We start from the raw sequence: 12,619 nt of genomic DNA on the forward strand, positions 1-12,619 counted from the left end.
AATTACCACAAAAAAATTACGGATGAGAGACTGACCCCTCATTTGCATTTCATTTACATAACCTGCTTACCCTCAACAACTCGTAACTTGTTATCGCAAATCACGAGTTAAAGACTAAATGTGGAATGACATTTGAGTAAAAATAAGTAGGAGCGTAATCTGGTTCAGGTCCTCACTAACTAAGGTCTTCCCGAGATTTCTTGGACTTCTTGGTACGTATTACGCATGTCGCGAAATTATGATTATCATAACATTAAAGGCAAATAAGAAATTGTGACGATCATAATTTTGGTCTCCAACTCATGGCGTAGTCGTAGCGAGACAGGGATTACCATATCCTAAAAGCTCCGCTAAAGGCCAATTCCATCTACGATTTCTTTGTTAGACTAGTTTCCCATGTCAGAGACAGGCTGTTTTTTGAAATCTCGGCGTAATCATGAAATATACATTTTCTCTTTCGTTTATATTTTGTGGCAGTCTTTCCTCACTGCACAATTGATTTGTTACTAGACAACGTTTGGAAACACGTATTTTTGGCCTATAAGAAAACGTTAGAGCTACAGTTTTAGAGGCGACTTGTTTTGCTCGGTACATTGACGTCACTTTAATCATTAAAAGCATAAGAAAACGACGACTGAATAACGATTTTTAGATGAAATTATTTGATATATTGGTTCCAGAACGTTTCCTTTGTCCGGACGTAATAAATATATTATAATTGTGGCTCTGAAGTGACATGTGTGCTGACACAAAGACAAGCACGGATCGTGTCATTCATTATAGGGTAACACTATTTTCTGATCTTATTTACACGTAGCCCCGTACCACGGTGTGTTTCTGTAATTTATGGCAAGAAAACGTATTTCTTTTAAACAGCAAAGATAGCCAGCGAAGAATTACGTTTCCAGAAAGAGAGGTTTATCACCATTCCTTATAGCCCCAAGTGGGGCATAGGGAGAAAGAGAGGTTGACGTCGTTTAATTACAGTTGACATTAAGTAGAGGTAAGTGTATGGAAGAAAGTGCAATTAAGGATTCACAGTCTAGGGGCGTTACGACCCTATACAAAAGTCGCGCTTTAGCCACCTCCGGAAATCCAGAAAAAAGTAGTCAATTATTTGTTTACTTGTGAAAAGCGCCTCAAATATTTAAATCTGCTAGTTTGCAGTCTTCAGTCTCTGCTTTAAAACTACTATTAGTTATCCCAAAGGTTATATAAACGAAATAGGTTGGTAAATTACTCCACGTTTTTCCACTGATGTTTTGATTTATCTAACGGTTGGAAAATGGTGACCAACAGCATTTCCAAATCTTAATAATTAAATTTTCCAAACCTCCCACAAGGCTAGAGCCTTCGGCAGATCATTAGCTTTTTTCTTGGAGCGTTCTGCACGGAAAACGCCCGGGGTTAATACACTACTCGTGATATTTGAATATTATCACAAAATTTCGCGACCCGTTTATGCGAGTGCAGTTTAAAGAATTTTCAAATATCCGGAGTAGTGTAAATTCTTAATTGTTTGGACCTTTTATGCGATTACACAATTATTATATGACCGAGAAAATCGCGAAAGCGCGCCCGTTAATTTACACCTCTGTACAAATTAAAAATCAGCAATAAATTACACTGCTCTAGTCCAATCACCATGAAGTAAATTTTGTGAGTCATAGTCATAAGCAGTCTTATATTGGTCTTACGAGTGTTTGTCACAGACACCCGTCACAATATTTAAAGAAAAGCTGTTAGCTGGAATATAAAGTAGATTGAATTAGGTGCTTAATTCAGAAGATAACAATAGCTGTCCATGCATGACTTACAAAATTTCCATTAAAGCTATTTCACCTGCATTCGGGCATTTGTTGGTCTAAAGACGAAAACTTGTATAAAAATGACGTACTAAAATTGAAGTAAGTAGAATTATATGTCTTTCAATATCATAAAATGAGTAGATGAATGCACTTCATATCATTAAACCCCTAACTTGCCGCTTGTGAAATCGAATCTGATATAAAAAAAAAACTGGACTCCAAGTCTAGCATAATCGAAATGCGTTGAATTAAGATTTCACTCCTGTTCAATGTTAGTTAAAACCGTGTTGTTTCGTGTTTCTGAACTATGCTCCAAACAGCAGCAAAACTTTTTGAATACGAACAGAAATCGCTACGCACCAAGACCTAAAGAAATTATAACGGCAAATTTATGCCCAGAGAAGTATAACCCGGTGTTTTATTTTCATTATTATTTATCATTACACGTACAAATAGATTGTTTTTTGCAGCGAAAATGTTCGACGCTCTTTCAAAGATACTTTCGCTTATATCAAAGTAAATTCACGACAGGAGTCTCAAAAAACCATCTTAAACAGCAGATCATTTTATATCATCACACATGGTCATCGAGCTTAATTAGTATTCAACCATACACTGCCCAGTCCTATTGCCCAATGAAAGGGACATTTTGGGCACCGATTTTCAATCTCTACATCGATTTTCACAGCATGAGTTCATCAACAACAACAACAACAACAACAACAACAAAATTGCCCTCGAATGGAAGAAATGCGAATAGTACAGTATGCTATCAGTATGAATGATACTTAATGATGTCCCCTGAAGATGTAAATAATCCATCTTTGCCACAGTGCAGACTAACCACAATTTTGTTTTTCAACACTTCAGTTTATTAAAAAGTTGAACCATTTGAAGTTTAAATTTATTCATCGAGACTTCAAATTTTATTTCATTGTTATTTCTTGGGTCAGAAATTCGCATGTTTCACTACGTTTATTTTTCCCCCTTCATATTTTGCTGATGAAAGTCAAACACAAGCAAACTTCTCCTTGAGACAAAGAAGAAAAAAAAGGACAAAAGTGAAGAAAAAGATAGCAATTAAAACGTTCAGGCAGCAATTAGCAGTTTTTGTTGCGTTGTGTTTATTGTTTGCCGCCACTGGAAAACCCCGAAAACGGAATAATTTTTCTTATCTTAGTGCATTCCAAATGATTATTTCCCTAACCGGTTGCGACGTACTGTAACTTTTATTTTTAGCGGAGACAAAAGGCAAAATTCATTTAATTTTTCACCAATGTAAACTGGTTGTTTCCTTCGTAGATAAAATTTAAGCTAAAGTTAACGTGAAAAAAAGAAATAAATTCAAACAGTGAATTAACAGCTTTGTTCGCATTTTTTTTAAGCTCTACTGCTTTGTCTTCTTAGTCCAACTACTAACGACTTGTTTACTTTCTGTGTTTATAATTCATCCAAACAACACAAAAACAAGACCTCAGTTTTTATTGACTTCTCAGCAAAAATGTTCGTTTTTGTTCACCCACGTAATGATATCGGAATTATCTATACCCAGAGAATAGGTAATAATTTCACTATTTCACTGCCAGAAAAGAAATTAAACTCATTTTCTATTATATTGCCCTAGTTTCATTGAAAGCCGCCATTAACCGTCGTTATTGTGTCAAAACTTTCATACATTATTAAAGCCATATTCAGCGGAAATAAGAAGAGAGTGCAAAATGGTGAAATTTACATTTGATCCTTTCACGGTTGTTTTGCGAAATTCAGACCGCCTTCCGACCAAAATATAGTTAGCATAAAGATAAGGGTTAATATTGGTACCGGCATAGATGAATACCCGCGGGAAGCGACGCCGCTTGAGACACAAATTAAAGACCCCGGGACGCAACGAAATGTACTTATTTCACTATATCCGCAAATCCGCGCCAATCACAATGCAAAGATTTGGTCACCTGACAATTTCAATAGCGAGAGAATTAAAAACAACCGAAGCCGTAGACGTTTTCCGATCGCAAGACGTCGAAAGAGAATGGAGTTATCAGTATTTGTTTCGCATGAGAATGAACGGAACGTTCAAAATACAGAAATTCATTGAGAGGAAGCAATGAATGAGAAAGCGACGCTATCTTAACCATTTTACTTCGAAAAAGGTGAGCGTACCAGAAATTTCCCTATCCGAAGTGTCAAGGTTGCTAGCAATAGAACTATCGTGCTGTTATTCCCTAATCTTAGCAAAATATAGCTTCAATATATCTCCTTTGAGATAAAATGTTTCTCACCTAAGTTGTAGAATAGTTTAAATTCATGAAAAAAATTGTGATATATTTATAGAGGTTTGAAATGTTTCCGTGACTAACCAAATTTAAGGAAAAGTTAAGCTGAGTCAAATGATGATAATTTTCCAATAAAGCAACAAACACACATTATGAACCTTTCTTTTCCTATCTGAACATCACTTTCAGAGGAATGGCGGGAGAGAACGCCTGAAAGAAGAATCATTTCATTTCTTTTGGCATTTTTCTGAAAATTTGGTGAAAAAGAAAAAAATATTGAGGATAAATGACTTAATACACCAAGTCATAAATCACCTGTTATTGAACAAATTTACTTTTCTTGTTTGATGTACTTAACTGGCACTTCGATGTAGTTTACTGAGGTTCATGAAGCTAGTTAAGTACACCAAGCAGCAAAGATAAATTTGGTTCAACAGCAGTTGATGTATCGTTCGCTTTACTTGTATGACATTCACTTATGAAGTGTATACGAAAAAAAGCAATAATCTGTGACGTCACTCAATATATTGTCGCTGTTAATTATCTCCCGGGCTTTTAACAAAAAAAGTATGCATTTTGTTTCCAGTTTAGATCTATATCGTGAATCCTTTTTCCCTGCATGGTTGTCGGCTTCATGCGAAGAAATGTAGAAAGAGTGCTGTGAACACTAAGAGCTTCAATCTGAAATAGACCGTAATAGTCACAGCTTCTTTACAGGACGTCTAAGGGCGAAAATCCCTACGTATGAAAAAAATAAACTTAACTAAACAAAACAAACACAGATTTATCATTTCCTTTGTCAGTATTTTTTTTTGACCGATCAAAGTAATCGCTTTCCTCGTCACGTCAACGTCAACTTTCATTTCAAGATTCTTGTCAGTTTTTTCTCCACCTTTCATACTTAAATTAAGGCGCTTGAAACTGAGAAAAAACTAACTTCATTTTTTCCTATTTGTATTACTGAACACAGCAATGAATGAACTGGGACTTGCTTTATGTCTCGCCGTCGTTCTAAGCACTGTTAGGGACAAAGCTTCTGTTGGAGGTTACTTAGCCATTGAAAGAAAAGAGGAGAAAAGGTTTGCTTTTTTCCGCAACGTCAATAAAGGTAGGAGACATATACAGACGTAATGAACTGGCTTCCTCAAACGAACACAGTTTTGACATGCAACAGAAGTCAGATTTTGTGGCTTTTTCTGAAAAAAAAATGTATTAAGAAACATTTTCGTGTGTTAGCTGTTTGGTCACGTGGCTTAATGGCATCCATGTTTTAAAAGTTTGTTTTACCCAAAGCTTGTGTAGTTTTACCTTTTTAAAAATTTCCTTTTCAATTCGAATTTAGATTTCATGGCTATTGTGACCGAGTTCTTCACATTTCTTATACTCGTTTCTTTTTTTCCTGATTTATCAGGTTATTACTATTATTATTATCATTATTATCATTATTATTATTACTATTATTACTATTAATATCACTATTGTTACTATTATTTTCATTATCGTTATCGTTATCGTTATCATTATCATTACTATTTTTTTTTTGTCTTTTAATTCCTGAGCTGTTCTGACTTCTCTGAGGAGCGTTTTAATTCCAAGATAGCGTCATTTTGAAATGTGACTTCATTTTGGTTTTATGAGGCGACATGACTGACACGCGATAATGACAAAATTAACAAGCTCGGATGCTGTCAACACCATATAAGTTTGATTACCATTGCGTAAATACTTTTTAAGCGAGATACATTGGTAAGGGAGAGGTCAGAAAACCCTTATTAATTTTATTTTAAGCTGTACCTATAACGAAATCACTGATTGGTTCAACTGTATTAAAAGGTAGGCGAAGTGGGAAGCCTCAGAAATGGAAGGTAATAATTTGAGGTTATTGTTTTTCAATGTGGGGAACAAACTAACAGTGGACAATACTAAAACCTGATCATAGTTATTCTATAGCTATCAGCGCGTGCACTTATTAAAACCAGGCCATAGAAAATACAGCCAATCAGAATACTGGAAAGTCGTTACATATTCGACGATTCCCATCGTGTGCTGCGGGTATGTCTACATGACTGTGTTGGCCACGGTATTTTTATGGCACGGTAAAAAAAAAAAAAAAAAAAAAAAAAAAAAAATATATATATATATATATATATATATATATATATATATATATATATATATATATATATAATTATGTTGTTTTGCAACACTTTCTCGTAGTATACCATGGAACATCCCACATGTCACTTGTCACTATTTTCTCTGTATACACACTCACCTAAAGGCTCGTGTGCATGCCGAGAAAATACGTCGACGAATAGACTAAATGATTACATTTCTTAGAAGTTCCATTTCATATTTTTGCCCAACAGACAACGCTCTAGAAGGTCATGTGATATCAACGTATTTAGTCCACTCCGAGCTGGATTGTTTGCAAAAATGTCTCTTGAACGCCAAATGCTTGTCTCTCAACTTTCAACTTCTCAGCGCAGGGTCCCGTCACGTTTGTGAGCTGAATGACGCGACTCGGTTGTCATCTGCTCACGGGCTCACGTTTTGTGGCGGATGCTCATATCTCGAACCTATAGTGTTACCAAACCTGGTAAGAGATAAAATATTGATGCCTTGCTTCCCTGATATTGTGAATATATTCTTTTTTGACTTATAAGGTGTCCACAATTAGCCCACACGCTTAAACACGTCTGACACTTCAATAACGTCCTAATTTTTTTTATCCTTTTGAATTTGAGGGACTAGTTATTAATAAACATCAGGAGTGCATTTCTAAGGCAGTGGTTATTCTATATCGACTGGGCGCAGACTGGGGCCTTGATTTGGACAGAGGTGGGGAAAGAAGAAAAGAAGATCACTTACTTTAAGCTGAACCTGGGAAACGCTGTACCTCGGTATCTCGGCATATTAATAGCTTTCAATGTTAATCATTGGAAAAAGTAACATTTGCTTCCGGTGTGAGATCTGGAACTAATGAAACACCTAGGTAACCTTTCTGTTGACTGAACCTTCGTATATTTCAGGGACAGGAAAGTTCATCACATGTGACAGACAGCCTACAGAACTCAGCTGCATCCCCAGCTCAGAGCAGTCAAGAAGAGATGCCCTTCGGTAATACTGACTGTTCTGTTTCAAAAAAATGCAGCTAAAAAATACTGCAAGAGTTACTCGTTTCTATTTATTTACTTTGACAAATACGTCGCTCGGTCAATTAGAGCTTGTATTTTCTAGGACCTATTAAGAAATACTAAGATAGTACGCGCGCCCTCATTGGTCAGTAGGAGAGTTTAGATGAGACGTTACAAACACGGCTTTTGAAAAATATTTTATGAAAGCAATAGAGGACTTTTTACCGTGTTTATATCGCTTCATCTAAACACTCGGGCGGCGGGGGGGGGGGGGGGGGGGGAGGGGGCACTGGGAGAATTATTGAAGTTTGCAAACCAGAGACGGAGTCGAGGGTTTGCATAACTGTCCCGAATGCTCCCAACTCCCCTCGTGTTTAGATGAGGCTATGTCAACACAAACAAGTACTTTATTACTTAAGTTCAGCACAGGCGTATCTTTCTTCTACTAATAATCAGTTGGTAAGATATTGGGGAGACACATGAAAACAGCTTAAAGCACGCAGCTGCTGCGTTAAGGATGTAACTTTGGATACGTAGAGAATAATGCACTAGTTAGCGTACGTGTCTTATTTAAGAAAGGCATTCATCATACGAGGATACGGAAGCTAGACAAACAAGAACCCTGCGTTTTAATTGGCGTCGATGGTATCTGTAGATTTTGATGGAACACGTACCTTGCTTGTAACAGAGCCTGGCGTTGTTGTGAGATCAGGAATACGGTCAGGAACAACTCCTTTTTAATTTCACATTAACCAGGCACCTTTAGCACCCCTTAACTCATAATATTCCAAGATAGCATGCAAACTAATATACAGAGCATTTATCATTATGCTATTTCTTCCATCCCTTGCTAGCGTCCACTGTCACATCTCCGATGGTATTATCAGCCCTGTTAACACCGTCAACGTCAACAGCTGTGCAATTACCAATGGTGTCGTCCGCGGCATTAGTTCTATCCACGTCACCAACAATGTCCACCTTACCGATGACGTCATCGGCTACTTTGGTTGCATCTTCCTCAACAATGAGGACGATTGGAATATGTTCCGTGACATCAATTCTACAAATGTCACCATCATCGGTCGTCTTATTTATGTCGTCATCGGTTGCACAACTAGCAGGTGTCAAACGGTTTCCATTGTCTTTTAATTTTGCTCACTATATTCAAACTAATATTACACTCGATAAAAAAATGAAGATGGTTTTTCCCGCTTTTTTATGCTGAATGAATGGATGATTGATCCATCGACCGGCCGAACGGCTGGTTGGCTGGTTGTCCGGTCTGATTAACAGCCTGATTGACTGACTGACTGACTGACTGACTGACTGATTGCCCGCCTGCCTGCCTGCCTGCCTGTCTGCCTGCCTGCCTGCCTGCCTGCCTGCCTGCCTGCCTGCCTGACTGACTGACTGACTGACCGACTTAATGCATGCCTGCATGGATGAATTTAAGTTTTATTTTTGAACATAGATCAAAAACGGCAATTAGGGACAAGGTAGGTCGACGTAGTCCTTATGTTGCATAGCAACAGAGCGATGATTGGCAAGCAGACATACCGTGTATACGAGTACATTTAAGCACGCCGAGCAAACTGAGCGACCAGATAGACTTATATGTATGATTTGGTTTTTGTTGTTGTTGTTGCTTTTTTTCTTCCTTTCTTTAGACTGTGCCGATGGCTGGCATCAATACAGAACTGGGTGCATTAAGTTTTTCACTACCTCTCTAACGAAATCGAAAGCGTATCAAAAGTGTCAGGAATTTAAAACTGCTGACCAAATCAAGGGAAAATTGGTCAAGATTCCATCCAGTGATGATAACGACCAAGTTGTAAGCCTATCACTTAAGTCAGGTGGGTGCTTCGCAATATACAGTTGCTTATCAATGACCACATTTACTGTCAAACCGGACTTTCTTTCTAACGAGGACTCCGACAGAGTTGTAAATTTCAAGAATAATCTGCTGTATTAGGCAGGGTCCACACTATGCCGGAGAAATTTTAAAACGCAGCTTTATTTCTGCAGTTAGGCCTACCGTCCACACCCAGAGAAAACGGCACATTTCGAAAACGCTCGTCAAACCGAAGTAATTTAAAAACGCCGGCTTTTCGAAAACGATGAGGTCACGATAATCACGTGATTTCCCTGACCGAGTTTACCTCAAACACAAATCCAAAATGTATCGATGATTGTTACTTTATTAAATTCCTCCAGCGGAGGGAGGACGGAAAACAGTTGATGCGTTCTCAGAGTGAAACCTCCGTTTTCAAATTCCTCCGGCGTGGTGTGAATTAGGCCTCAAGTTGCTAAGTCCCGTAGAATTCTCACAAATTCTTGTTTGCATTTTTTCCTATTAAATGTAATAATTTATTCCGCGCGTCAAAGCATGGGGAAATAATTTCTCTTTCGTAGACCTTGAAAGAAAAGAAATTGAAAGAAAAAGGGTACGGTTAAGTTAAAATCTCCAAACTGGCAATTAAAAATACAAATCGGTCCGCCTTTGTTTTCAAAAGTTAGAAACATCTTAATTACAAATGTTTAGAAAAAAAAAAAACGCCACTTAAGTTCGCAGGTTGGGGGGGGGGGGTGCAATAACTATTATCAACCAATCAGATTCCCTCATTGTTCGTCCGATATTCTCTAAGTATTAGACTGGGCGCTGCCGCGAATGATCCCGAATGAACACTCTTGAAATTTTTCTTGTAGCCTTATGGCTTACTGTTCTGAAAGAACTGACTTTCACTTATAGTCCATATAGAGGATTCCTTTCTCAGTTCTCTCTTTCCCTTCTGTTTTGTTTTACATCAATTGTGTGTATAAGTTAGCTGGTCGACTCCCAATCAAAATTGCGTGCACGAAGTTCGCGATGTCTTTCCAGTCCGTTATCGTGGCATTTTCTCAAAACAATTTCAGTCGTGTAATAAATCCCATATTAACCAACTTTCCTCGGGACAGTGCTGGAGAATATCAGCCCTCGCTCCTTTTTGTACGGACCTCACCGAGTTCGGTTCGTACTATCAAGACCTGGGACCGATATTCTCCTTGTAAAGCCCTTGCGCTTGATTAATAAGGTGTATGTAACTTTCATTTGAATTATCACACTCCAGTAAAAGGCTTTATATTCAGACTTTACGCTCGTTAACTGAGCAGACCCCATGTAAACGATATATATGTTAAATATTATCTGCAGGAAGGTACTACATTGCTCTGTCAGACTGGTATGAGGAGGGTGTTTATCGTTGGAAGGGACAAACCGACAAGGCCACGTATTTTAACTGGAAGGCAGGCTACCCACAAGAATATAACATTGAGAAGAATAGAGACTGTGTGGTTATCTCGACCAACCCCAGTGATTATTATAAGAAGTGGACCACTGTCGAGTGTAGTAATAGCTGGCATTTCATATGCGAGTGTGAAGATGCTTGTTCTTAAACTGGCAGGAAAAGGTCACTGCAGTTGTCCAATTCACAAGGTTCTTTCTGTGACCCTTTGAGCGAGTACCGGGAGAGGGACCCTCATGTGGAAAAGTCGGGGAAGCTCGTCGAAAAAAATTGAATTAAGCCACTACAGGAGATCAATATGGGCGGGGGTCGAGCTTTATTTGACCCTTATAAAATAGCACTTGAAAATGGACATGAGTGCAACCCTAAGAGATACTTGGAGGATTACTAGCGGCGTTTCCCCCTGAATGCCCAAAGTGAGACCAAAATCCGTGATTTACACCCCAAAGCGAGATGACGAGCACTCGTGACCTTTTCTCATGGGGTCCTTCCCTCTTTCCCCCTTAGGGTTGAGTGTCTCATCGAGTAGTCCAATTTAATTAATCGTCGATAACAGACAGACAAATCATAGCAGTATTGGATGGTTTAATTTACCGTAGGCAGAGACAGATGTATTAATTTCTTAGTAAGCAAGACAGAGTTACTTTAAAATCATTTTATTTAAAATTGGGCGCCACGATTGCATGATCGTGTTGTCGGCTCGCATGAAACTATATGGAACAAGACTGTGATGTAGCAATCAACCTTTGTTGGCTGTATAAGAAATTGGAGAAAGAAGGAAGATGGAATTCTTACAAACTTTTTCTAGAGTATTTTTATCAAACAATGTGAGCGACACGCCGCACTTTCTAAATCTCGATTTCCCAAAAATGTTACGCTAAGATTTCAACTGGCTCAAGAGCCTCTTGAGTGGCTAAATTGAGTTCTACAGCCCCTTAGCGTAGAATATAAAAAACATTTTACTCTGAAATGAATTGCTCTAGCAAAGAGAGCTATAAGGTACTATAGAAAATAGATTGCACTAAGTCAGAAAGCAAGTGAAGCACTTAAAAACCAACTTGATGTTAACTGAAACGTGCGATACAGGGGCGTAGAAAGGATTTTTCAAAGGGGGATCACACTGTGTCAAAATGAGGGTACTCACCAGATTTTCGTGTCGTTTTTGCCACCTGTTGTAGGTTATTTGCTTAAAAAAGGCTTACAAATGGAGGGGTCATGGACACCTCAGCACCCCCGCCCCCTAGCTACGCCCCAGCGGTAAATGTATTAGCCGTCTTAACAAGCTTGGAAAAGCTTATATTTCTAGCGTCAGCCATCGTTGAAGCAAAATAACAAACAGCTACTGAGTTTCAAATAAATACTCCAAAATTTCCGTAAAACAAAAACAAAGTACCAAAAAAAAAAACTATGATAACTTCAGTAGATAATTTACTTAGGTGGCCCGAATGTCTAAGACATTCAAATGGTCCGAAACACAGAGCACCCGTACTTGAGGGACGCTTGAGAGTCCTCGCTTATCACGTACGTGCATTGTGAAGATCATAAATTTATTTGTAGTCTATATCTGCCTCTTTGTCGTTCACTGACACAAACATGACCATGCGTGCCTGACCAACGTGAAGGTCTGCAACGTGATCTCTGAAAACCGGCTTAAACAAAGCGATACAGCTTGTGTAAAATGCAACCACAGTACTCAATCCTGATACCAGGAATATGTTCACTGCCAGTCATCCTTCCACCAGTTTATCAAATTGCAGTACAATACTGATCGCTTAGTTGTTAAGGCCTTCCATTGGATATCTCAGTCAATCATTTCCTTATCTAAGAGTATCGCTGATACATATTAGTTATTCGACGCTTTCTAGTGGTATACCATGGAATATTATCCTACGAGGCACTTGTATTTTCTTGGTAAACATACGAGCCTTTAGGCGAGTGTGTACTTGTGCTTATGCTTCCGCTTGTGCTTATGCCTACGTCAAGGCCGTTTTCACAGCGAAATAAGAATTTGTTTGCGCTCGCGCTTGCGCTTGTGCTTGCGTCGCTAGTGAAAACCAGGCTTTAGAAAACAACACTCCAGCGATTTTACTTTATCCTTTTTTTTTATCGAGTTCGCTATA

The 12,619-nt window shown here is 38.4% G+C and overlaps 1 protein-coding gene across 3 annotated transcripts; it reads left to right on the forward strand.

Annotated features, from left to right (window-relative positions):
• The first annotated feature begins 734 nt into the window (after nt 1–734).
• On the forward strand, nt 735–12,060 carry LOC110060569 (uncharacterized). Of its 3 annotated transcripts, XM_089281517.1 has the most exons (8): nt 735–784; nt 877–1,003; nt 5,052–5,189; nt 6,451–6,680; nt 7,114–7,201; nt 8,073–8,339; nt 8,886–9,071; nt 10,409–12,060. In XM_089281517.1, exons 3-8 carry the CDS (start codon nt 5,054–5,056, stop codon nt 10,648–10,650), a joined length of 1,149 nt encoding a protein of 382 aa, XP_089137643.1. In that variant the 5' UTR covers nt 735–784; nt 877–1,003; nt 5,052–5,053; the 3' UTR covers nt 10,651–12,060. The 3 variants fall into 3 exon arrangements, with proteins under 3 accessions (XP_089137643.1, XP_089137644.1, XP_020623021.2); XM_089281518.1 differs by lacking the exons at nt 735–784; nt 877–1,003 and adding an exon at nt 1,674–1,907; XM_020767362.2 differs by lacking the exons at nt 735–784; nt 877–1,003 and adding an exon at nt 3,735–3,958.
• Nucleotides 12,061–12,619: the final 559 nt, after the last annotated feature.

This window comes from Orbicella faveolata, unplaced genomic scaffold (assembly GCF_042242905.1).
Source record: "Orbicella faveolata isolate gen_17 unplaced genomic scaffold, um_ofav_v1 contig_48, whole genome shotgun sequence".
NCBI classification, from domain to species: domain Eukaryota; kingdom Metazoa; phylum Cnidaria; class Anthozoa; order Scleractinia; family Merulinidae; genus Orbicella; species Orbicella faveolata.